This window comes from Enoplosus armatus, chromosome 14, assembly GCF_043641665.1.
Source record: "Enoplosus armatus isolate fEnoArm2 chromosome 14, fEnoArm2.hap1, whole genome shotgun sequence".
Lineage (NCBI taxonomy): Eukaryota > Metazoa > Chordata > Actinopteri > Centrarchiformes > Enoplosidae > Enoplosus > Enoplosus armatus.
Window position 1 is genome coordinate 19,060,191 of NC_092193.1, and position 27,187 is coordinate 19,087,377.

At 41.9% G+C, this 27,187-nt stretch overlaps 2 protein-coding genes across 8 annotated transcripts; one reads left to right on the forward strand and one right to left on the reverse strand.

Moving 5' to 3' along the window:
• Nucleotides 1-152: 152 nt before the first annotated feature.
• Nucleotides 153-12,287, reverse strand: oxsr1a (oxidative stress responsive kinase 1a). Of its 3 annotated transcripts, none has more exons than XM_070918568.1 (17): nt 12,106-12,287; nt 11,364-11,476; nt 9,435-9,543; nt 8,536-8,677; nt 7,701-7,756; nt 7,401-7,510; nt 7,167-7,268; nt 6,795-6,928; nt 6,609-6,657; nt 6,452-6,517; nt 6,141-6,263; nt 5,321-5,356; nt 5,040-5,159; nt 4,175-4,280; nt 3,999-4,067; nt 3,555-3,619; nt 153-3,399 (listed from the first exon to the last, which is right to left on the reverse strand). In XM_070918568.1, exons 1-17 carry the CDS (start codon nt 12,173-12,175, stop codon nt 3,325-3,327), a joined length of 1,545 nt encoding a protein of 514 aa, XP_070774669.1. In that variant the 5' UTR covers nt 12,176-12,287; the 3' UTR covers nt 153-3,324. The 3 variants fall into 3 exon arrangements, with proteins under 3 accessions (XP_070774669.1, XP_070774668.1, XP_070774670.1); XM_070918567.1 differs by having other exon boundaries at nt 5,010-5,159; XM_070918569.1 differs by lacking the exon at nt 5,040-5,159.
• Nucleotides 12,288-15,503: 3,216 nt separating this feature from the next.
• LOC139295964 (1-phosphatidylinositol 4,5-bisphosphate phosphodiesterase delta-1-like) lies at nt 15,504-24,662 on the forward strand. Of its 5 annotated transcripts, none has more exons than XM_070918179.1 (15): nt 15,504-15,746; nt 17,368-17,526; nt 18,255-18,483; nt 18,576-18,705; nt 18,827-19,055; nt 20,005-20,206; nt 20,817-20,961; nt 21,060-21,212; nt 21,390-21,536; nt 21,629-21,785; nt 22,321-22,437; nt 22,521-22,699; nt 22,891-23,023; nt 23,632-23,781; nt 23,959-24,662. In XM_070918179.1, the coding sequence occupies exons 1-15, from the start codon at nt 15,716-15,718 to the stop codon at nt 24,048-24,050; spliced, it is 2,253 nt and encodes a 750-aa protein (XP_070774280.1). In that variant the 5' UTR covers nt 15,504-15,715; the 3' UTR covers nt 24,051-24,662. The 5 variants fall into 5 exon arrangements, with proteins under 5 accessions (XP_070774280.1, XP_070774276.1, XP_070774275.1 ...); XM_070918175.1 differs by lacking the exon at nt 15,504-15,746 and adding an exon at nt 16,896-16,995 and having other exon boundaries at nt 21,390-21,554; nt 21,635-21,785; XM_070918174.1 differs by lacking the exon at nt 15,504-15,746 and adding an exon at nt 16,896-16,995.
• The last annotated feature ends 2,525 nt before the right edge of the window (nt 24,663-27,187 follow it).

The following is a 27,187-nucleotide window of genomic DNA, read 5'->3' on the forward strand; positions in this document are numbered from 1 at the left end:
TGACCATCTGACTTAGTAACTAAATGTGTGATGGGCCCACGTGTTAGGGCTAAATGCAAACCTTGTTTACTTATGGTTCACCTGTTAAAGCAAAAAATTGTGAAAAATGAGCTTTTAGACATGACAATTAAATTCAACATTGTCCTCACTCATTGAATTCCATCATGTGACTTTATTCAGCTACTAAAAATCATCCGCATGTGTTGACATTTTCCAATAATCTGTATATGCCAAGGAATCTCTTTTGTATGTTATCACAAATATTCCATTTCAAATTATGCATTTGTTGATGTACACATTTTATAATTAATCATATTTTAAAAATATATGTAATGATCTGTAAAAAAAAAAAGGTTTCAAAAAGAAAAATTGACTTGCCAATCAAATGATTAAATTAACACTAATCATTCAGTGACCCCATAAAGAGGCAGAATTATGGTTTTCTGGTGAGTAAACAATAAGAGGTAAAGAAATTTAGAAAATCTAAGTGACTTTCAGCTCAAAGCCTTTGATGATCGATCATTTTATCACCAAGATCACACACATACACACACACACAGGGAGAGAGAAGTGTAACCTGTGCCATCTGTCTTCTTAAAATGACATTTTATCCACTAGCGTTTGACAGGTTGCAGTGAGAAAAAAAAAATGCATATCATGACATCAAAGCACAGTGTGTGATTACAAGCCCCATGTAATTCCAAAAGTAGCATGTTAACAGATCACGAAGGTGCCAATTGAACAAATAATTTGTGCATGATTAGTGATGATCTGACAAAAGGCCAACAGTGGGAAACACTACAAAACAAATTAAACTCTCTACTGAACATGATGAGTCTCAATCGGTTTGCCTTAATCAATATTTACAAGTAAAATGTTCCTTTTATCTGACATGTACACTTAAACAGTCAATGCATCTACATCATTACATACAAACCTCATGTTTGTGTGACAGTGCATGGAGTTGCCATCATACGAACATTTACAACATCTTTACATACACCATTTACATCAGTACCTGAACTAGGAGCCATTTCACAGCCCTTTGCACGTGGTACAAAACCATACAGCTACACTGGGAGTGACGACAGTGATTTGTTGGTGAGTGTTTAGAAAGCAAGAGTACAGTACTGTCAAAACAACTTGCCTAGCGACAAAAAACTAAAGTAATAACTGGCTTCTGGAGAAGTTTAAAGGGTTACTCTTCACCCAACATATGAAAGATTTACCTCTAGTGGTATCCAGTCATGCTGATAGTTTTATTTTTATTTGTTGAGGTTTTGAGGGATCCATCTCAAGTCTCCTGCTGCCCCTCGATATAGTGGAGGTCAATGGAATTTTTGATTGTGATGCTCACAGCATTGAAACAAGAGTCTACAGCCATGCTAGCAACTCTGAGAGGCTGTACTTTGCAACACTGCAGCGCATTGAGATAAATGCTAATGTCAGCGTGCTAACATGTTCAGAATGACTGTACTAACACAATGATGTTTAGCAGGTATAATGTTTACCATTAGCATGTAAGCATGCTAACATTTGCTGATTAGCACTGAACATAAAGAACAGTTGAGGAATGTTATAAATAAACGTATTGGACACATTGATATTTTTTTTTACCTCCTGGTAGCACTAGAGGAAAAGTCAACGAATGGCCAAAGCCAGTGGGATTCATCCTTTAGCAACCTTGAATATATGTAGCAAATTTCATGGCAATCCAGCCAATAGTTTTTGAGTTATTTCAGTCTGCATCAAAGTGGTGGACTGGTCGACAGACAGATGCCGCTAGCATGGCTCCAAATCAAATTCACACCTCCATTGTCTTAGGGTGGAGGCAGAAATCTCAGAGACAAACATCTCAAAACCTCTGCAAACAAGACCAAAACTATCTGCATGGCTAAATACCACTAGAGGCAAGTGACACAATCTTTTTTCTTTTTTTTTTTCTTTTTTGCAATTTGGATGAACTGCCCCTTTAAGCTTTATTTCAATTTGGTAAAACATTTTCAGTTTTTGAGCGTGCACACCTCCACAGAAGTTCATCAGTAGTCAGCCTGTCACACAAGCAGCCCCAGGCTCGACACTCATTGCCAGCATTCAGGATTCTTCCCAGCTGTTACAACAATAATGGCAAAATAGCCTCTTACAAGGGGACATAGAAAACAGCAATTTTGACCCGTGTCTGTCTGTTGGTGTGTTAAGTTTTCACTGCTTGTTGACTGCTTGTGAAAATGACAAAGTTAATTCTCCCTGCAGGTTCCTAAAGCTACCTGTCTGGCTGGTTGACTTCATGAACTCCTACTGAGGTACAAGCACAAAAAGTGGATTTATTCAACCCAAAGGAATTTTTTTTTTTTTTATCAGCAACCAGTGGTCACATGCGGTGAAAAGAAAATACCTATTGCATAGAACAAGAATATTAGGCAGGTCTCAATCTGTGAAAATAACGCTGTCTTTTAATACCTCAGGAAAACGCCACCTGACAAAGTGTTGCAACTGCGGTTATGGGACAAAGCAGTTACAGTTGATTTATGTATATTTATATGATTTTAGCAGTGCAGTCAGAGCCTAAACTCTTTGGTTATTTTTTGACAAAACATCACACACCTTGGGTTGCCTTATACAGGAATCAGTTTTTTTTTGTTTTTTACATCTTAAGTAAAAATCCATCTGAATTTACAGAATTACAAAACTAAAACTATGCTACGGTGTGTGTTTTTGAGTAATTTGTATCAGTTTTACGGGAGTTTTTCTGAGATTTCTGAGATAGGGAGACATAGACATAGAGTACACCGAATATTAACAGGTAGACTAAATTTTTCCCCTAACGCACTGGTAAAATCTATAGTTTGACAAACTAAGGCTGAATTTACACTTTTCAATTTCAGTGTAGAATAAAGTGCCATATAAAAGGTAGCACGACACTCTAGTGAGTTTTGTGGCACAGTTGATTTAACAACAAAAAAAAGGCAATCACTTCCAGTACCGGCAGGAGATGGTTTGGATTGTGCTTATGTATGAAGAGGAAGAAAAAAAAAGAAGAAAAAAAAAAAAGAAAAGACAAAGAAATTAGGAGTTGATATAGTTGATTGCATCTCTTCTCCCATTTACTGTATAAGCGCACTGTAAACGTTTCAAGTGTGATTCCTGTGATGAACTGAGCCCCTTCTCAATGTGGTCCACATGTATCCTGCAGTCGTGTCACACTCCTGCCAGCTTAATGTCTCCTCCTCCTCCTCCACTCTTTGGCAGTAGTGGTTTCTTGGAATTGACTACAATGCAGCTGTGCAATACCATTTCTGTCCTTTGTTGCTGGCTCTACCTGACTTAACTGATGCTGAGCTGCGCAAATCCAATGAGTTTAACATCATCAGGAATTTCAGACTCCTCGACGCCAGATGCCTGAAAGAGAGGGATCATTATAAACTGTACTGGCTATTTTTAAATCTATAAAAACAATAAGTGATCATATGAAAACCTGTAAAGACACACACACAAATAATCAGTGGAAGAAATCCATTGTGTGTTTTCATACATTGTTCTTTCTGTGTACTTACCAATTTAAAAGTCACATTTTTGTTACTGTGAGGATCATCAACAATCTTTTGCAAATTGGCAGCAACTAGACAGAAGATAAAAGGAAGTGAGAGGACCATGTCAGATGACCAACTCATGAACAACACATGACAAAGACTTTTCCATCATGATCAGTGGTGAAAGCGGGAAACAACTGGTGTTGGAACCACATGCCCACCATAAAACCATAAACCAGCTGTATTCAGATCATACTGCACCAGTGGGTTTGCACGCTTCAGCACATATACTACAAATCACATGTACTTTACAACTTTGTAAATACATGTTAAAAGAAAACTAAAGCCAGAAGACAAGTACATTGAGGTAGGAAAGCTTCTTGCATTAAAAAGTTTGTGTTTACTGTAATGCATTACATATCTCAAGAAAGTTTCACGTGAACTGACAGGGCTATATCTCTTACTTACCAATGACTAAGTCCCGCCCATCAACCAGACCTGCTGAGACCAACTCCTGAGAAACTCCATCAGCAGAATCTGAGAACAGACGAGGAGAGAAAAATAACAACAAAGATTTAGACTAGAGACCGGAGGCTCTTAGAACATGTTGAAAAGGGGTGGGGGGGCTAGCAGAAGCATCCTACCTCTGCCGGACATGAACTCAAACCGGATGTCATTGAGTTCCTTCTTGAGATTCCTCAGTCTCAGGACGAGGCTGATGGGAACACTGGCATTGGCTGCGGCTGGATCCTGCGACAGCACAACAGTAAGCAAGTCATCACTGTACAGAACTTCTGGTTGGAACTCACAACGGGGAGATAAAAACGCATCTCATCTCCGCTAGCAAGTTTTTGTCAATGGCGACCAGAGTGGATGTATTTACACCATGTGTTATTCTTCTGATGACGTTCCTGTTGACAATGACACGGACGATACAAGGTAATTTAATGTGTTACCATTGTGGTTGTTTTGTTTCAAGTATTTAAATCTAATTTGCCCATTCATGGTGATCATGGCACACCTACTCTCCCTGAGAGTTACTAGGTGTTCATTTATCACCTATTGTTTCACAATGAAGGGGCTGTAAGGCCTTTTGTATGTGCACTTGTGAATCACAAATACACCCTTATTACAAAGCACAGTATGTGGAGGTTTCAGAGAGCTGAACTTAAAGGTGCAATGCTCTGTAGATGTGGATCACTGTTTCGTTTGCAATGGCACATGCTTAAGGACGCTCATGCTTGATTGACATCCTGCCGCGGATTTTGCACCATTCCACTAATCGACAGTTGGTGGCGGTAACGCACCAAGAAACATATCAATGTGACAACAAAAGGAGTGAAGAAGGAGACTGTAAGCCAGTAACTATGGAGGTAAACAATTCCAGTTACAAACGAAAAATCTATGGGTATAACTTAAGCAAAGATACTAGCTCATTATCTAAAGAGCATCCCCCTTACTTATTTTCATGGTTTTTACCTGAGCAGTGGGTGCATGCGATGGGCTCGCTATTTGAGTGGGAGCCTGCGGTGGAGCATCCTCTCCTGGCTGGCCCACATTCGCAGGACTCTCCTGTGCTGCACCAGGTGGCTTTAGTTGTCCTGTGGAGCCATCTGCTGGTGGGAAAAGCTGAGAGAGACGAACATGCAAATAAATCAGCAGGTGTTTTCAGTTTTATATGAATGGGGGAAAAAAAGAGCACACACATAGGACAGTCATGCAGATTTATTTGTCAAGGCATTACGATAAAATCAAGGTGTTCAGGTCATGTCCACTATAAATGGACTCACCTCCATATTCTGGGACCCGTCCTTCACTCTGGGTGACTGCAGGATGGACATGACAGATTGTCAGGATTAAAAACATGCAATTCTCCGCTCTCCACCCCCCCCCCCCCCCCCCCCAATGTATGGACAGATGGAGTATTGTTGGATTGAAGGAATTTGACACAAGGTGACTTTAAAAACAGGGTTCAACTGAAATCACAGTCAAGACAACAGACAGTAAAATCCCACACCAAGACATGAGCTGAGTGTGAACACACATTGGAGAATAAGTTGGACAGGTGATCTGAACAGGTGTCTGGTCTAGTTACCAGCTAGTATTTTTCATTAGCAGTGCGATCTGAGAAAACTTTACATTTTCTACAATTCCTTTGCTCTGAAAAGGCTAAACCCTGCCAAATCAGTATTAGGTACAAGTCTTTCTCAAACTGAGGCCATGCCACATCCCTGAAGAGGCGGAGTCATTGTAAATACACAATTAACTTGCATGCTGAAACACACATTTTCTGTAATAACTGATCCTGTTCTGTTGACACTAAAATGTTCTCTATTCCAACAGTAGCAACATGGAGCTTCTAATACAACAAAAGCAAGCTGTTTCTAGACCAGATTAAACAATTCTCGAGATCAAGATATACATTCAGCTGATTCACCTGAGTAACTTAAACTTGAACTGCACTGACAAAAGCAAACTCCAGCTTGGCTAAGAAATGCTCAGACTAACAGTCCAACAGCACCATCTGCTGGCCGTAAGGATGCCATGTGAAGTGAGAAATGCAGTATAGAGGCCTAACAGGTTTGAAGACACAGGCATGCAGAGTCTCACCCGCAGAGCCGCCACAGCAGCTTTGCCCTCCTCGCTCTCCTCGTCCAGCTCATCGTCGCTCCACTCCCAGCCGCCGTCCTCCGTCTTGTGCAGACGGCCGCTCGAGCCGGGCACACGACGCACCTACGCAACGAATAAAAAAGAAAAATGATTAATACTGACTCACTCGTCACCTCTTTCTGGTTGATCATTTTCACGGGTGTATCCTGCATTAGGCAGAAAGTTTGGAAACTGGGACACACCCCAGATGTTACAGACATTATTAAATCGACTAGTGTGCATTCACAGTGTATTAGTAACGACTACCAAACCTTTTTGGATCGCTCCGTTATTGTTGGGCCTTTATATAGGAGCCTCTCCTGCAAATACTCGTTGTTCTGTAATGGAAGGACAAACATTTCTAACATTTCTATAATGAACACGAAAAATATTTCAGTTTATTTTCTATGATAGTGATGTAAGGCTCACTTTGGCTTTTGTGAAGAATTTATGCTTCAGCAACTCGGCTGCAGTTGGCCTAAACAGAAAACAGAGACACAAGGCTCTTCATTATTTCCATTACACAACAGGGGGAATCCAATGGAAAGCTAAACATGCACAAGTTTCATCTGGCATCAGGCAAAAAAAAAAAAAAAGGTTGGTTGACTAACTGACCTTTTTTCTGGATCTTTCTGTAAACACAGGGCGAGCATCTTCCTGAAGGACTTGCCATACTTCTTCACCATTTCCTTGTCTGTGATGCCCGTCTCCAGACAGGGAGGGTCGTTCTGCAAAGTCAGCATCAGCACCTACAGACATGCAAAGATCCACTACAGTCATTATTCAAAACTGAGACAAATGGACTAAGAGTTCCTTCAGAATTAAGGACATCAGCATCACCATAATATAATTTTGCCATTCAGTGTAACTCCTTAAAACTGTCTTGTTAGAGCTGTTTAAAGAGCTGTAGAAACTGAACGTGCCGTATACCCAAAGAGATGCCTTGCTGACATGCAGCAAAGTACCAGTAGGCGCACACACAGTTACCTTCATGGGTGGGTATTTGTGATATGGTGCAGCCCCAGTGGCCAGTTCAATGGCTGTTATCCCGAAACTCCAGATGTCGGCTTTGAAGTCATATCCGCGGACCTGCGGATCAAAAACAGAACAAAAAAAGTGAACAAAGCGCTCAGGTCTTCCTTTCATCGCTGAGTTTTATGAGGAATTACAGAGAGAAAACAGAGGGAGAGAAAGAAGCCATCTGCAAAACAAGCCTCCCACCTGCTCCATGACCTCAGGGGCCATCCAGCATGGTGTCCCCACAAAAGTCTTCCGAACCTTGTTCCTGGTCATGTCTCCTCCTGCTGCTAGAAAGGCACTCACACCAAAGTCTGGGGAGTGTGTGATGTGGAACGTATGACAGAGAGACAAAAACACGGAAAAGCTATTGAAATTTCTTATTTAGACAAACTAACCCTAGCAAACGCCTGTAATTTTTAAGAACAACGTGGGCCAGTTTACAAAGGAAAAATGTAAAAACTGTAACTATGCAGAAACATGCTGAAAAAACATGAAGCGTACCAGCAATTTGCACCGAGCCATCTTCCCCGAGAAGAATATTTCCAGCTTTTAGATCCCTGCGCATGAAGAAGGGAGGGTTAAAACAATTTAAACAATTAAGATGTCACAAGTGCACCAACAGAGGAGTGGTTAGGTTGCGCATACTGACTCCGCAAACGAACACTCTTTACTCACACAAACACGTTAAAGCTGCACCTTTGATCGGCCTCATTTTAATCCACCTGATTTCTGTTTGCATACTTTGAGTGCAAACTCTGCACAAAGAACGGGAGGGGATTAACCTGGCCCAACCACCTCCCTCCCCTGATTAGGTTTAAGTGAGTTAGCCACAGCATCTGAGCTCAATCAGCAGCTGCTCTCCCTCTCTCTGATCTGTCTACTGAACATACTGTCCACTCGCACTCTAACTGCAACAGCAGATACATTTAAAAATATCAGCAAATCATATAATAGCGCTATGGGACTAATCCAATGAAATAACTCATAGTGTAGCCGTAAAAATAAACCATCTTTCATGATACGTTACAATAAAGCGACTGAAGAAAAAAAATTAACACTTGTCATACAACAAGGCGCAGAGGATACAGAGGCTTTCTTCTCAGTGGTGGCCCACAGTGTTCCTGGGAGGAACTTTTATGTAAAACAAACCTCCTCAATTATGCATTTTCACTGTATTAAATATTGAAGGAGCCGGGTCTAGTTCAAACCACACGCTCACACGCAGAGATGAAAGGCCTCGGTGCCAGAGAGCTGAAACAGGAGTGCATGATGGGACATGCCGGCTACCAGGAATCAAACACAGTGCGCAGCCCAATGACACGTCATAAGACCTCACCGGTGAATCTGCCCGTTTTTGTGAAGGTACTCCAGCCCTTCCAAGACTTCTTTCAGGATGGAGGCGATGCTGGCCTCATCCAACACGCCGGTCTTGTGCTCGCCACGAGAGATGATGTGCTTGATGATGTCCAACACTGAGCCTGAGAGAGAGGCGGAGGCTCGTCACAAGACACGCCGACAGTACACATGGAGGGAATCTAGTTAAAGGCACACTGAGTGGCATTTATCTGATAGTGGTTTGTACTGGAAACAAAACTTGCAGCTGTGTCCTCCTTCCTACAGCAGCACCCAACCTGCTAAACCTCTGGAAGAATGCACATGAACTTACCTAATATATACTTAAGTACTGCTTTTATGCTGTTTTCTGTCTATGAATGGATTTCTGTTAGTGAATTTTCAAAGTGAAAGTTGCTACTGTGGTATTAAATCGCACTTACTAGAACAACCAATAACCACAGTTGTCTCCAAATCAATGGCTTACTAATAGTCTAATAATTATTACAGACTTTAGATCTGTAAGTCAACACCTGTTAGACTTACCCAAAGTACTACACTGGAAATCAAATTCTGTGACATAAACAAGCTGAAATCAGATCTCCTGCTCAACGAGTCTTCACATTTTGAACTTTGTCCCTACAACCTCAATCAAATGGTGAATGAAATTGGGTTGTCAAGAGTTAAATTGGGTAGTTTGGGTTGTCAGAGTTTAGTAGGTACAGTGTGGAGAAAATGTCAACTGGTAACTGAATCCAAACATTCAGTCAAAGTTCAGACCCAGGCTTATTTGACTTTTAAAAAAAAGTATGACAAAGAAAGTCAAGTCAAAGTGAAGGTGAAGGTGAAGATAAGAGTTAGCCAAGTCAAGTCAGAAGCAAAGTGTCTTTAAACATTACATACCACCACTGAGCAGCTTCATCACCAGCCAAAGCTCATCCTTCACCACAAAGGAGGTGTAATAAGACACAATGTTCGGGTGGTGGCACTGGCTCATGGCCTGGATCTCTTTCTGCACACAGAAGAAAATATGGGATACAAGGTCACACAAGGAGAAGAAACGGTGCACTAACTAATTCTTAATACTGAAGCCCAGTCATACTGCATCTTAGCTATATGATATTTTGATGTGAACTAATGACACCTAACTAAGTGTGGTTTGAATGAGACAAGCCAATCCCTACTATCACTCTTTCCTCACAGTCAACCTGTCCTGTTAATATGGCTCAATCCTAAACCAGCCGTCCACAGTGCCTCTGTTTCCAGACAGTGGAGTAACCCGAGTTACATCACCACTGACCGACCAAGCCAAGACATTTTTAACCCAGATGACAGACATAGGTGAATTCAGGGCCTTGATCTGTTATATAAGGACTGGGTAGGTGAAAGCCCTGGGAGATAGACCTGGGCAATGTAATGAAATATTCACATCAGACGGCAAACACTGCAATGTCGATATTTGACAAGTCCTTGATAAGCAATAATTGTGCTAGGATGAGGAGGGAATGACTGATGCTGAATCATCTCTCTTCCTTAAGTTTCATTTTCATGGAAATGATTCCCTCTGCTGCACAGCTGGGGAAAAAAAGGCAACATATATATCATACAACCATTAGAGATTTTGCTATACCGACTCTACAAAAGTAGCCATCTCTTTGATATTTGTGCTAATAATAGACCTGTGTAGGAAACAATGATCAGGACTGCTTTGTAGCAGGTTTACAGGAGTTTTGCATCAATGTGATTAATTACCTGGATTTGTCAGGTAACTGATTTACTGGATTAGACTGACAAAAGACATTCTCCTCTGGTTATTTTGTCTATAAAGATTTCTCAATCAAATTAGAGGGAAAATGACTATTACTATTTAACTAACTTCAACTTGAAGACTCACTTAGGTAAAACATGTGTCCAACTGGTGATTATGAAAACTAACTTCAGCATCTGACCTGCTGTGTGTGTTTTTTTTCCCCTCATACAAATGAAACCTGGTTGTGACTGGGCTGTTCATCTCTTTCCCAGCGTTGGAAAAGAAACTCCGAAGGTTTTGGTTTTCCAGACACTGGAACGTGCTGCTCAGATTAATTACTGCAAACCCCCCCCCCCCCCCCCCCCAAGCTTAATAAGCCTAATATTATATCTTATAAAAACGGAATATTTTCTTCTGACGGTGGCAGAGTTGCTCTTTATTTCAGTAACCCTCAATTACTGTATCACAATATAAACTGCTATTGCAATAGAAAATATAGATATACCCTGGTCAGAGTTTATCGATATCGCCCACCTATAGAGTTCGCAAAAATTTGGTTTGTCAGCCGATCACACGGGTAAATCACAACATACTAATACATAAAACACTGACTGATTCTTTTTTTTTTAACGTAGTGTCATGGGTGATGTCCGATTCACATATATATATGTTAACATTACATACCATAAGTTGTATTTTAGTTTATTCACTGTTTAGTGTGGAACCCATTGTTTACTGTAGCTGTGACAGGAGGTAACAGTAATGAAGTGCGTGTAAGAAACTGACCTTACTCTCATCGCACACGTGTTGCCAGTTGTGTCACATTTGAACAATCAATCAATCAAAAGTAAAATAAAGCGAAGAAAAGGTATTTATTCACATTTCATTTGCCTATGATGTGTCTTACTAAGTTAAACCAGCTCTAGTATGCAGTGGTTGTTGTGGTATCAAGTTTTTGATCGGTCCTTGACTGATCTGATCCCACCAAGCCACACCACTCCCAGCAAACAGACACACACACACACACATAAAGAACATCTGGACATCTGGAGATACTGGCACACACTCTGCCAGTTTCTTACCAAGAGCTCGTCCATGCTAGTTTGACATTTTTCCAGGTTGATGCGTTTGATGGCCACCTTCTCCTTTCTCGGCTTGCAGTACGCTGCCTGGACGACTGCAGTGGCTCCGCTCCCTGAGGAGAACAACATTAAGAGTGACACTGACAGCAGACTATGACAGCTCAACTCAATATGTTGAGTGCAATGTGAGGGAGATAAATCTAAGTACAAACTAGTTCTAAAACAAGGGGACTAAAGTCATTTACAGTATTACACAATACTGTAATATCAGCATCAATATGAATTACAGAAAACTGCAGTTAAATACCGCATCAGACCAACTCTTTGTTCAAAGTCATCAGTCACGTTAGCTGGACTAGAGTAAAGTGTGAATAGCTCACTATAATCCGTGTCATACCTTCAGCAGAAGTGCACCACCCTCTCGAACAACTGACGAATCTTCACGCACTGTCGGCTAACTTGCGTTAGCTAAGTTAGCCGTTTAGCTTCATACTGACTTGCTAAAGAAGCCATCTCACTTTAGCACACCAACTAGCAGCAACTATTAATTAATTAATTCGAGCTAGCCAAATGGAAACTCTGCAGAACTTGTTAACCTTCCTGCCATGTAGCTACGGGTTGTAACTGGCCTTCTGTTAGCTCCAGACATGCAATGCTAGTTGGCTAGTAGCAGTTGGCAGCCGACACCGCTGCAGAGACAGGGGAGGCTAGGGTGCTAACTTTAGCAAGCTAAGCTACTCACCTATCACCTCATTGAGTTCGTAGTCATCCCTGTCGATGGACCAGGATTGAGAGGACTGGTCGTCTGCCATGGTGTCGTTGTTTGAACGGTGTAAACAGTGTTTCTAAATAATAACAGAGACGCTGTCTGGAAATAAGATATTTGTGATTACTCCATTCGGCTCCGATGATGCTGGCTGCTGCTGTTCCGCTGACAACTCCTACTGCTCCTGTCAACACAACTTTACGCGCGACTGACGCATCGTGTTACGTACGAACTCTGTAGGAGGCATAGAGAGGTCGCCATCTTGAGTGTGGCAAAGTCTGGCAAATGTCTGTAAAATCCGAAAAACTCGGAAAGACAAAACATACGGAGGTGGACCACAGTAACAAGATATAGTTCATGGACAATGACATATTGGTTAGTCGAAATATTTTAGTATTTAGACAACAGACACGCTATTCTTACATGTAGTGTACACAGTAGACCCAATAGAGGGCGCTAATATACTTTTTTTCTTGCACATTATTTTTTTTTTGCTCAGTTGTGTGCAGTGAAATTTGAAAAGACTTAACTGATTGATGCAATGCTGGGTAGTTGAATGTATAACAATTCATTATTTTCATAAACTCAGTGTATGTTTTGTATGCATAAATCTCTACAGTGAATGTAGTGGAGTAAAAAGTACAATATTTCGCTCTAAAATGTAGTGGAGTATAAAAATAAAGTAGCATGACATGGAAATGTTCAAGAAAAGCACAAATACTTTAAAATAGCACTTTGGTACAGTACTTGAGTAAATGTGCTTAGATGCTTTCATGTTGCAGACATACCACAGCATGTTTCAGGTTTATTTGTGGGCTACTTTAATCTTTCAAATCTCCATGTTGGAATTCGGAGCTTGCCAAGAAGTGTCATGAGAGTGTACAAGCCAAACTAAGATAACCCTTAGCAGGTGGGAATATCGCCGTTTTACTCCAGGAAAAGCCGAGACCCTCCCTCGGTCAAACAGCAGAGGGGAGGACAGGGAAGCTGGTGACAAAATGTGGTAGAGATCAACATAGCTTTTTTTTAGAGACCATAGGCCACAAAATAGATGCTTTGCAGCTAAAAATCCAGGGGCTCAGAGAAAATGTAAAAAGAAGAAGAAGAAGAAACACTGTGTCTAGGAGCAGACCTCAGAGACAGAGGAGGAACTTCACCTACACATGGAGATGATGCATAACTTAACAGACAAATGCAACAAATTGATTCAACAGAAACAGCAGCTCAACAACCTTTACCAAATTTCAATAACCTAACCTTGTAGTCCAAATATGCTTTGGCATCGAGGAGGACATATGGCTCTGAAGATGCAGGATAAGGGAGATGATGACGGTGTTGAGCTTCCAGCTGACTGTATCTCTCAAGCCTTAACGTTTTACCACTTAACCAATGTTAACGGTTCCCTCTACACCTTCACTTCCCCTCCAACTGACTCTGCAGAGGACCTTCCTATTAATCAATAAGCTGGCGGCTGATTGCCTCATTCCTGATTACTCTAATTCTGTGAGTAATAATTTCAGCTAGTAATAGTTCAAATATCAACACAAACTGTCATGACAACCATGGGCACTGTAGATTCTCTTCCCTTCATTTTTTGAGTTTCTTCTATTGTCAGTTGCACCTCAACAGACCTCATAGCTTTTTTTCAACATCATTTCTTGAAATATGTGCCACATCTGAGACATGAGGATGTTTTGGAGATGGGATCTGTGGTATGTGAGGAAACAGTGGGGCCTGTTCTTACTTGTTTAACAGGTGCAGACGTAGAGCAAGAGACGTTTTTAGTGACGCGTTAAAATGCCGTATACTTTAACTAAATCCACTGATTTAAGTAGTAACAGTTCATGGGTTAGTTCCATGGTTTCCATAAAAGGTTCAAGGTACATTTATTAGTCCTTCTACAACTCAGGGCTGCACAACGAAATTAAAGCTGTAGCCCCCTTCATGCTATACACACAGAATATGCATACAAATATCCAAAATCAGAACAGAACAGAATAAAAATATAAACAATATGGGCAGTGACATATATTATACAATGGTAGTGGTATGGTAATGTGCAAAACCAGCATAACAACATACATGCCTTTGAGGACTAAAGGACCTTTCCTGCACTCAATGATTTTTACAAAAACACATTGACTAAACTATGATTTTGTACAACCATCCACACAAGCTCTGGGTGAGGAAACAATTGTACAGTAACTACATTTGTCACTTCAGTCTCACAGGAAGAATCAACTATTGTTGTAGAAAATGTTCTTGTTGCTTTGAGCCAATTAAGTGGCTAAGAGGATGGGACAAGAAATGGTCAAAACATCTGACCAGAGAAAGTAAACATGCAAGACTCTCTCCTGCCTCATTAGGTACTTCAAGATTACCTTGAGCAAGGCACATGAGCCCAAATGTGGAGCAGAGAAGCTCCCAGATGAAGGTATGTAAGAGTAGGAAATGTGAAACCAAGATAAAATGCATGCTTTCTTGCACGTTTCTCTCAAAGGTTAATAAAAACAACCACATGTGCAGTGTTACTTTCTTATGCATTTAAGCAAATAACCGACTACATGCATCCAGAGTCGTGACACAAACCTAAAGACAACGCTGCACTCTGTTTTCCTGAACCTCGTGTTTGGAAGTGGCCGGCCCTTGCCCGGAAGCTCTCCCCCTGATGCCGCATTAAAGCTCACTCATCCTGATGCTGACAGTGCGCTGAGGGTAAGCCAGACCTGAAAGGGAAGTGCTGAGAGCCACAAGAGCCCGAACGCACCAGTGATTGCAGTGCTATTATCCTGCCAAGGCTAAAGCTGCACATGAAAAGGAAAGCAAAAAAAACTTTCATCTGTCCCATTCAGTGTAACCAATATGCTCAAACTCACTGTCCACCATGTGGACGGGCAGCGAGCCAACTCTGCTATTCAGCCTCCTTCATCATGTTTACCTTGTGTTCAATAGAGGCACAGGTGTCCACATGAAAACATAATTGACAAAGTCTTACTATAGACATGCGGTGATAGGAAATTTCCACACTCTATAAATATTACCTGCAGTACCTTAAGGCTTGTGAGTGCTTCTGAGGTGAATGTCCCCTCCCTGTGTATTTGCATCTAGGGTTTCCTCTGGGTGAGGAATGGGCCCTGAAGTGATTTAGAGAGCAGGGTTATAAAAGGCACGGGTTAAAGAAGTACTTTTCATTTCAACTGCAGGTGCAAAGACAAACCAATAATGTGGCATGCTTTCAAATGCTGTCTGAGAAGTCAAACAGTGCCCGATGGCATGAGCTGGTGTTAAGGTGTAACCTACCCTGTTGTGACATCAGCAGCGCTGCTTTCATGGCAGGCTCGTCAAACCGGTGTTGGAGCTTGCAGGAGTGCTGACACCATTCAGACGGCCGGGAGAAACCCACCTGTGTCGCCGCCTCTTTAGGTGTGTTGTCCTCAATACTCCGTTCGACCATCCAAAGCCCAGGTTTCCTTACATGCCTGCGCACATGGAAAGAAGGAGCAACTTCAGGTGAAACGGTGCATTAAGTGAAACGAGGAGAGACAAGGTCGGACTGCTTAAAACAAGGAGATCAAGTTCAGAAAGGATGGAAACGAATGGGATCGACAAGACAAACGGTAGGACACATGTCGGATTTCTGTTTAACTGTGCAAATTCAAGTGAGTCTTGCATTCGCTGGAAGTACTTTTGTTCCAACTATGAACAATCCTCAGGCCAAAAGAAATGGCAAGTGAGCAAAATGGAGAACTGACTCTTCTTGCATTTTACTTGTTGCAATCAAACTTTATTTCTTCACCAGCTGCGGATATTTCCTTTATTGAGCTAAACGTGTTCGAATAAAGATCGCCGGAGTCGTTTATTCTCTGCCAATAGGTGTGGCCCCTTTCAGCGTAGTTTCACCTTGCTGCAAACAGACGCAAGTGTCGCCAAGCCAAAACAGCACGCAGCAGAGAAGAAAAGCAAACCCCCACTGCTATCGAGAGCCGCTAGATGGACCCATATTTCTTTCCTCTCAACATCCAGTGTGTTTGTCGGCCTGTTCGCCGCCTATAATTTTTTATAAAATGAGCAAAGTCTGGTCGGTTTGATTTAAATCTCAGCACCCGGCAGTACCGCGATGTCACCACTAGATGTAGCCCGCGAGTCAGCAACAGCAGGGCTCCGCACCAACTGCAGGCTGTAAAGTTATGTCTTACAGTAGCTAATTAAATGTGTTGCTAAAGTATAGTTACATCAGTTTTTTCATAGGTTACATTACGGAAAGATTCACATTTTTAATGTTTATTGTATTTCCTTCTGGCCAAATGCCAACTTTAGTGTCATCATGTGGCTTAAATTGTGATTCTGTAGCTAGCTGATTAAGCTATTAATGCATTTGTTGATTTTTAGCTAGCAGCTAAAGTAAGCTAACTATTATGGAAACCACTTTCCGGTTATTATCTAAAGTTAACTACCGGGTCTTTGGGTGTCTTAAAAAATGTTCGAACTCTGTTCAAACATGCTCGACTCGTTTTTCTGAAATATCCTATGAAATAACTTAAATACCAATAACATTTAGCATCAGCCGGACAGAACCTGTGGCCCACCTCCTCTTGCCGCGCGGTACGTACACACTGTTAGTCGTACGTGTTCGGCTGTCAGCTGACCGTCTGAAGGCAGTCCTGACAGAGATGAAAAGTGACCTTTGTGTGGGGCTGGTACACGCCCTTCCACACACGGGTCGGTCCCACCGCCTTGCGAGCACAGCCTGGTAGCGTTTCGGCACCATGACATGCCTCCAAAGACAACCCAAATTGAGCAAATCTGAGGAATTACTCCGCTATGCCAGATGTCAGAAGGTGACACAAATGAACGTAAAGCTCCTAGGTAGGCTGCCCTGCAGTTTATTTGAACGATATCTTGTAGCAGATGTGACCAAAGGGTTATCCAGGGTCAGACTGCATGCTTTGTTGTTAGAGTGTAGCTCTCAACTTGCTTTTGATGTGTGAAGCCATGAAACTGTTCTTGGGAAGGGGCTTGCCTTGGTTGCCTGCCCGGCTTGTGATTTTGTGCATTCATTCTTTTCATGGAGTTTTCTGATGAGATGAATGCAGGTTGAGGAGGAGGAAAGAGAGCAGGATCTAAGGTCTGACTCTTCTTGCATATGGATCGTGTGAAATGGGCTTCAGCTCAGCAGTTCTGCAGGAAACGTAGTGTTTAATGTGTTGCCATGGCACTCTCTGCTCCTCGGTTTCACAGGTATGGAGGGCGATCCGGACCTCCAGTTCCTCCTGCAAGGGGGGGATCTTCTCAAGGTCCGCTCCACGTCCTGGAAGAAGACCCGCTACTTCAAACTCCAGGAGGACTGCAAGACCATGTGGCATGAATCGAAGAAAACCTTCCGGACAAACCAGACCTGTGAGTGCTGCCCCGGCGTCCCACCAGCATGTGTGTGAGACCGGTCCGCGAGAAAAAAAACCCTTTCATACATCCTGTCTGTTGTTGTAGTTGACAGGCGTCTCACTCAATCTCTTCTTCACTTGTGACTTCTAGTTATTACTTAATGACACCCAACACATTTGTGTTTCCAGTGATGATACAAGTACAACTGTTTTTGATATCTTTTCTCAGGTCGGATGGATTTTTCCTTCACGGATAATAAAAGGGGAGGACTGATCAGAGAGCTATAAAAGATCATTTCAGTCTGAAAGTCCTTGGTATTATCACATGCAACTGGGTTGTTCATGATAGCAGTGATATGGTTTCTGGGTGTGTTTATCAAGATAGTAATTTTTTTTATAGTGTGTGGAGGAGTGGTTTTAAATAGCTGGTTGCATTTTCTGCTTGGATTACACCCATAAACTTGCAGTCTGATAACTTTAGTATGGTGATGTCTTTATATCTGTCGCCATGTCACCAGCAGTTTGAAAATGTTGAATTTCAGTTCCTACAAACTGTCACTAAACTGCGAACAGCAGGTTCATGTTGACCAAGCAGGCCGGTCTGTGACGTCTGAAGATACCAGAGGAACAATGGAACTACCTTCTTAGACACATTTGATCAGTCCTATGGCAGGAAGTACATTAAATGATATATTCAAAGTGTAAAATAACATGACAACAAAATAACTCTTCTCCTGTCTCCAGTTTCACTCGATGACATCTCAGCGGTGCGAATGGGCCGTCAGTCAGAGGGCTTGAGGAAGTACACGGAGGAGAAGGTGGAGGGCCGCTGCTTCTCCATCATGTTCAAGGGCCACCGCAAGAACCTGGACCTCATCGCCAGCTCCGAGGAGGAGGCCAAGCAGTGGGTCATCAGCCTGCAGAAAATAATCTCCAACATGAACAACCTCAGCCACCAGCAGAAGACAGAGCAGTATCCTTGTCATGAGAGAGTCACAACCAGTTAAGAGAGTGCAGACAGAAAGATGCTTTTTGTTATCTCCTCCTTACATTAAAACGTTTCAGTTGGATCTTCAACTGCCTGAGGAAAGCAGACAAGAACAAAGACGAGAAGCTGAGCCAGTCAGAGCTCAAGAACTTCCTGCCTCTGATCAACATCGAGGTGGATGACGACTACGCAGAGATGCTCTTCCAGGTGATGATGCCTTCAGAACGATTCCTAAATATCAAAGATTGAAACACTTTTTTTTAGATCAATTTGTCAGGTTAAAACGCAAAGTGCGGACCAACTTTCATATTACATTTCCATCAAACAGAAATGTGACAACTCAAAATCTGGATACCTGTCTGGAGAGGAGATCGAACATTTCTATGAGTTGTTGACCCATCGGGAGGAAATCGACGTGATCTACGGAGAGTACGCTAAAACCACAGGCTTTATGAGTCCGGATAACCTGGTGGACTTCCTGATGAAAGAGCAGAGAGAGAAAGCCTCACTGGCTGATGCACACAAGATTATCGACAAGTATGAGCCAGATGAAAATGGTTAGTACCTTATCTTGTTGATTGTTTCAGGTTGTTACTCCATGTATTTACATTTTTGTTATTATGTATTGCTTTTAAATATTGGAATGGTGATATGTTTCTTTTTCTAACCATCTGTGATATTTTAGATTTTTGGTGCTTAAGAATGACCATTCATTTTTGATCATTTTTGAGATTTAAACCAGGGGTGCACTCACAGGACCTCTCATATTCAGCCTTTTGAGCCATAGCACTAAAAGAGCCTCTCTTGTCTTCCTCCACAAGAAGATCGATACCACTCTCATGTCTGCTAAATATGGAGCCAGCTCCAGGAGGGAAGTAGCTTAGCTTAGCATTAAGAGTGGAAGCAGGGGGAAATAGCTAGCTTAGCTCCATCCAAAGACTAAACGCCCAACTATACCTCTAAAGCCTTTTTTAATGTTTAGTTTTCTGCTAAACGTTTTCGGCAAATAATTTTAGAAGAAACAGAGGCGTCTTTTTTTTTGAGTGTGGACGGAACGAAAATATTATGCCACTCCAAAGCAGAAAATGTCTGAAGTCCTGATGACAGATGTACAACATTAGCAGCATTGCCAGCTAACCAGTCAGACAACTAGGCAACTAGAGTCGTCTATCAATATTCACCTAAAAGATAATATACATGCAGTGTGCAGTGATGACAGTCTGTTCAATGTTGTTGGTGCTCTTAAGGATAAGTGATGTATTACTAGGTGTTTTACATAAATGCACCACAGCCAAGGACATGTTATGTCAGGTTTGCCTATTTAATGCGAAGAGGTGCAGAATTTAGCCTGGCTGATTCACACAGAGGCTTTTCAGCAGGGATGTTTTATCTTGGATTTCAATATGAAATTAGCAAAGGGGAAAAAAACAGCTCCTCTTAAAGGGAGACAGTTTATGTGTTACACTCACACACTTGTTGTTCGGCCTTGTCCTCGTGTTCTTTCAGCCAAGGCGAAGAAGCTGCTGTCCAAAGATGGCTTCCTCATGTACATGCACCATCCAGAGGCCTTGGTCCTCAATTCGGACCACAAAGAGGTGTACCAGGACATGAGCCAGCCCCTCAACCACTACTTCATCTCCTCCTCGCACAACACATATCTCATGGAGGATCAGCTCAGCGGGCCCAGCAGCAGAGAGGCTTATGTCAGGCAAGTCTTGAATTCAGCTGCAACAGCTGTGATGTACTGATGAAGTCTGCAGATATTTATCCAACGTTTGGTCTCGGGGGTATCTCTCTATCCCAATGGGAGGAGGGCTCTCTAGTTTGAGCAAAGCACCGGTCCCGAGGCAATACGAGGTTGAGCTGTTTGGTTCATGAAGTGCCTGAGAAAGTGTAAATAAGTCAGCAACAACGTCTTGGATGATTTAACCTGGCCGTATGTTGGAGCCTTTGGACAGGACTTTCTTTTCCCAGCGCCCTCTGGCTGAGGAAAAAACAGTTTTATTGACTTTCAGCATTTGCATACCAGCATGCACTAGTAATGTACTGTATTATATTATGGTTGAATAACATTTTCCACATAAAAGCACTAAAATGCTGCTTAAATCAGGTCAGTGGGGGAAAAAAAGTTCTTTCCACATTGTTAGATTGTCAATGGGTGTATCATATATGCTATTTTATTTTGATTTCATCACAATCTGGATGTTTATGTCAACAAGTTATTGGTTATATTAACCCGCTGGGGGTTTATTCATCCTTTACAGAGCCTTTTTGTAGTCCAAGCGTTCAGTCGCTAATGCTGCTTGTGACTCTCTCAGGGCTCTGCTGAAGGGCTGCCGCTGCGTGGAGCTGGACTGCTGGGACGGCTCCGACGATGAGCCGGAGATCTACCACGGCTACACGCTCACCTCGAAGATCCTCTTCAAAGACGCCATCAAAGCCATCAAGGAGTATGCCTTTAAGGTGCGTTTAGTGTCCCCAGTAATATCCAGTGTCATAAGATATCCATTAGCACTCTGTGTAAGTTTTTCTTCTCTGTGTTTTCTGACTGGTGTCCGCAGACGTCCGATTACCCAGTCATCCTCTCCTTGGAGAACCACTGCAGTGTGGAGCAGCAGGAGGTCATGGCCCACCACATGAGCTCCATCCTGGGCAGTGCGCTCGTCACTTCCCCCCTGGGGGACGGCATGCCCACAGACTTCCCATCTCCAGAGGTTTGTGTCTACTCTTATCAATAGCTACATTTTATTTTTGTCCTTTGATGACAGATGATGATAGCAGTCGTGTGTGTGTGTGTGTGTGTGTGTGTGTGTGTGTGTGTGTGTGTGTGTGTGTGTGTGTGTGTGTGTGTGTGTGTGTGTGTGTGTGTGTGTGCGCGCACGTGCCTCCAGGAGCTTAAGGGGAAGTTCCTGATCAAAGGAAAGAGGTTAAACAAGCTGGAGGCCAGCTTTGCTCCTGAGGCGGCAGCAGCTGATGACACAGACGTGACGGAGGAGGAAGAGTCAAATGATGAAGATCAGGAGGAAGACAAAAGCAAGGTGTCACATCAAGGAAGAGTAAATGAATCGTCTCAGTGAACACATTTTTTAGCATTAGCAGACACTTAATTTCTCTTCCATTTAATGTGCAGAAGAAGAAGCTGAAGCTTGCGAAAGAGCTGTCCGACATGGTGATCTACTGTAAGAGCGTCCACTTCCACGGCTTCGACGACGCCAGACAAAACCTGAGCTTCTACGAGATGTCGTCCTTCAAGGAGGGAACGGCCATGGAGCTGGCAGAGGAGTCGGGTGAGGAAGACTTGGCGAGATTTATCTTATCTTAAGGGTATTTTATAAATTACTTATTGGTGCTTCCTAAAATTCCGGTAAATTTGTCTCATGAAAACCTCATTCAATTACTCATTGAGCTCTGAAATAGGGCTGACCTGGAGACCACTATGTAAACATGAGTGAATGAACTTACACATAGTAAAAACAATTGTTCCAAGTGTCTGTAGTCAGTATTTCTTTTAACAGTTATTAACTTTTTGTTTTAGTTTAGAAATCCCTATCAGGGAAAGTTTTTTACATTTAACATCCTAAGAGCTTCTTCGATATCTACTGTAAAGTTGTGAAAACAAAATTGAATTGAACATTTTCTTTCCTAAAAAGATTTAGCCACATCAGGCGTGACACTAGTTGTCCTCCTGTGGTGGTGATTATTGTTGTGACTGTCAGAATAAAGTGTGCATAATGTGCAATATTGGATGATAGAAAATGAGAATCTAACTTTCAGCTCGGTACGTAACTCCTTGTTCCTCTGGTCTCGATGTGTTCTCCACAGCAAATTCCTACATCCGGCATAATGTGGAAAAGCTGAGCCGGATCTATCCGGCAGGCTCCAGGGCCGACTCCTCCAACTACAGCCCAGTGCCTCTGTGGAACGCTGGCTGCCAAATTGGTACCAATGAAAAACCTTGACGTTTAACTAATGGGAGACAGTGGCTTATTTTTTGATTCATCATCTTATTTATTTCTTTTCAGTGGCCTTAAACTTCCAGACAACCTGCACAGATATGGACATTAACCAGGGCAGATTCCTGGTTAACGGAAAGAGCGGCTACATCCTGAAACCGGCCTACATGACTGACATAGCCACAGAGTTCGACCCCATCACCCTGACCCGAGGAGACTGGCTGAAGCACAAGACGCTCCATGTCATGGTGAGTGTTTCACACACACACACACACACACACACACACACACACACACACACACACACACACACACACACACACACACACATTGACATGACGCCCAAGCATTTGCTGTAGTTTCCGGGTTCAAAATCCTGCTCTCCAGATTGTGAAGGATCTTTTATTACCTGACATGATGCATCTCCATCTACCGTCAGATTATATCAGCCCAGCAGCTCCCCAAAGTGAACAAGAAGAAGTCCTCCATTGTGGACCCGCTGGTTAAAGTGGAGGTGTACGGGGTGCCGGCTGATGTTGCTGAGAAAGAGACCAGTCCTATTGAAAACAATGGTACCTTTCCTTTTAAACGCTATATACATGTGTTTTGTACTCTTTTATTTTTCAGTGCAATTTAGTTTAAAAAGCAGATGTTGGTCATATACATGCTTTTGGAGGTATATTCTCCTAATTCTAGCAGATTATTAGCTGAACGTAGCCATTGCAAATGTTTTATCACAGTTAAAATGCTGTTTGACATTTTTTCAGCTAGCTTAAAGATAAACAGCAGTATTTGGCGTGACTTCAGGATCATCCAGAGCCATGGCAGAACATGTTTCAACCAGTAGTAGCCTCAATAGACCAGAATGCAGTGCAGCACAACACAAGCAGCATTCTGAGTCAGTTATGAGAATGTTGCTTCTTGTTTACTGGGAAAAACTCCTGCTCTGCCTACCCTGTGTAATATATAATATTTGAACATGTAAAACCCACACCTGCCTACCACTAATGTATTCACGCCCTCTGGGGGTGCTTGAAGTGCATTCTGGGAAATGTGGGAAGCCTTTGACTTACAAGTAAACGAGGCACATTAAAAGATCACCAAATAACTCCTGGAATGCGCCCAACATCAGAAATTAATGTTGCATAACATCTGTACTATTTCGTCTTTTCTGTTTAAGGTTTCAACCCAACATGGAATGAAAACTTCCAGTTTGATGTGTACGTGCCAGAGCTGGCACTTGTGCGCTTCGCCGTCGAAGACCACGACTCCACGTCCGATAACGAGTTTGTCGGACAGTACACACTTCCATTCAACAGCTTAAAAATGGGTAAGTCCCAGTGATTAACCCAGTGATGTAGAACCACTGACAGTTCTTTGTTATCACACTTCATAAATGAACAGAGACTGGAACTATCCCTTCTCTGGTCGCGCACATTGGACTCAATTCGCACTTTTCACAATGAGCTCTGATCACTGACTGCAACCACTTTGTGCTCCCACACAGGATACAGACATGTGCCTCTGCTCAATAAGAACGGAGACCTTCTCCCCTCAGCTGGACTCTTTGTACACATCATGGTCCTTGATGCAGAGTGAGACGTCGCCCACTGGCCTGTGCCTCTGCAGGGCTCAAGGACCTCCATTACACAGCCATGTTTTAGCTGGATTTGATTGGATTTTATGCTCTTTTTTTTTTTTTTTTGCTCTATAGTTTTAGTTCATGAGTAACTTATTGACTTAATTGCAGTAGTTTGAGCAGCTACTGTACAAGTCAGATAAAGACCACACTTTTCTCAGTTTAAACAAAAGATCTCCATCTGCAACTGGAAATTAGTTGCATGCAAATACTGTACATACACACTATGTAATTCAGTCACATTACAGGGGCGGTTTTACAAACTGTTTTAACTGGTTTATATGAGTTGCACTAGTGTTATACCATGTTCAGTTTGCGATGGCTTTGGATTTTTTTAAGACAGCTTGTGTCCCTCATTTCTGGTCAGTTCATGTATTGTCTATTTAAATCTTTTTATTCAAATGACCATTTTATGAGTTGTGGAGAAACATAAGCCAACGAGCCAACCCCAATGTGCTTTGTCTTCATCAGTAATTTCAGTCATCAAGTATGATTATTTTTCATGTAACATCATCACCGCTACTTCTTTATCTTTTTGTGAATCAAGATGAAGATAAAAGTTTTAAACATGAGCACCTGTCTCAATGGGGTTTTTTTTCCAGCAACTTCAACAAAACAGCGTTTCACTTTCACTCTAGCCATATAAAACGTTTAAGATTAACCAAATGAATAATCGTCTGCCGTCTCATCCAGAGGCACCAAGTGGAAGAATGCAAATGCATAGTACTTAATAACCTGTGTTCTCCAATTATATGACAGTAACAAAGCTTACAGCTCAACAGTAGCCTACAGTGCATACAGAAGGAAAATCAAGTACCTTTTTGAACCACTTTAATTTATGCGAACAGGAAAAGAAGGAGACGTGTTTGCCTTTCAGAATAGATTATTACCTGGTGAACTTTGGATGGACACACCTTTGGTACACACAGTGTCGGTGCAACAATCAAAAAGGTCGTCAGGGAGGTGACGCACAGCTCGTGTGTTAGCTTAATGTTGAATGGCATGAAAGCCTTTGACTAATGCAAAGTTATTTAATGTCTTATCCACTTAAAGCAGCTATAGTCAATATTTCACACAAACAATGGATGACATGACTTCTTGCATGTGAAAGGGGTTGCTCTTTCCACTATTCCACAAGTAATTCTTATTCCACTCTGCAGTTGCCTGCAGTTTTTTTAATACATTTTTTTTTTTGCCTCTTTCAGCTCAATGTTTTGATTTTATGACCCTCAGCTTTACTTCTGGTTCACTCTCATCGCTCTCATAGCGTTGTTTTCGGCCACAGCAGGCAGCTGTTTTCAGCGAAAAAAGCTCTAAAACACGGATAGCGACTACTTTGTGAATATTGTGGAGCACTGAGCAGCTAGAGACAGATTCTCAGAAGTAAGTGAAGACAAAAGAGCTAAAAGTAGAGTGAATATTGGATTTACTTTCCCCAGGTCAGAAACAGCACTCCACATTTATGCTACTGTTGCTCCATATCTGCTGAATGTGTAAACTGTATGCTAACAACTTTGCCATTTCAAAGTAAAAGCTTTGTCGGTTTTGTGTTTACAGCTGTATGTTCCTGCTGCCCTGAAGTGGCCAAAAAATGATTTATTAAGCTATATATTTAAATTTAATGTGTCATACTAACTGCCAGTTTTGTAAGAGGCCAAATAAGCTTGTTGCAAGACAACACGACCTCACTACTGCCATTTAATTGCCATTAGTCTGCTGACAGAAGACAAGCAACATTCCTCCATAAAAATGTGCTTTATTGTGACATGTTTGGAAGGAAATGAATTACAAAATAAATGAGTAAGTTCACTGTAAAATATTCTAACAGAACACAGTTACAGTTTCTCTCATGACTTTAGGAGTGAGTAGAGCAAATCAGGTACAGAGACAGTGGAAACCTCAATCACACCAAGCTGAAGTGATGATCTTTGGCCTTAATTCATGTACCATCTCGGATATTTGAATATAAAAAAAAACAAAATAAGACATGACGAAATTGTTTCAATGAAGCCTTTTATTATGGAAAGAAAGAAAAAAAATGATGCTCAGGATGACAACACGCTGCCAACACTCAAAGTAAGCCAACAAGTGTTTAAAAAAAAAAAGAAAAAGAATAACCTGACCAAAACAAAAAAAGCAGTGACTTGAACTCAAGTGTTGTAGAACTTTGGTGTTAAATCAATACAAAATGATTGAAAGTGTGATTATGAGTGAGGTGACACAAAGAAAAACTGTAAAGAAGCACAAACAAGATGTTTGTGCACACACACCCACACACACACACACACATCCCCTGATAGGAAAGACAAGACCTGACTGAGAGTTCTTACCAAAAGGCAAGAGAGAGGGACATTACAGATCTGAAAGGAAAAGGAGGGAAAAAAGCTGCATACAATGGGCAGTATGCAACTTTTCAAACCAAATACTGACAAAAAGTAGGTAGAAAAATATCACAATGATACAAACAACGTTTTCAGAGAAAGGTAATCATTGAGAGGTTGAGAAGAGTCGACCAAACGCTTCATAAAAAAAGAACATTGCACTGAAACCATCATCATGTGCTGGACACTCACCACCAACACAAATGCTTATGCTAAAGAGAGAAAGTATTTCAATTCGCCTGAAGGAGCAGCTTGAAAAGAAATGTTGGAAATTATGAAGTAGTGTAGGTCTTTTTAATATAACACCATGACCCATAAACAAAGCAATGAAGCAAATGAGGTTTGTTGGAGCGTACAATCCCTTGATGGCACCACAGAGCTGTTTTATGCTCACTTGCTTCATTTTATTGTTTCACTATGTTAATTCCCCTGACCATATATGGTCTACATATATGGCCAAGCCGTTTTCACACTCCATAAGAAAATGCTAATGAGACAATGCTAAAACGTGTGGATGTAACCTCGGAATTAATGAAAAAAAACATTGCTTCGTGCCTCCACAGGCAGTAAGGCATCAATGCCATGATGAGGTTCTTCACAGTCCTGTTGCAGTGCCCTAATAGTGTTCCATTTAGAGCTGGCCCCTAGCATTTGGAGGCGGTCTGGGTGGACCAGGACTGAGCACCCATCTGTAGGTTTGGAAGGTGTCCTTTATT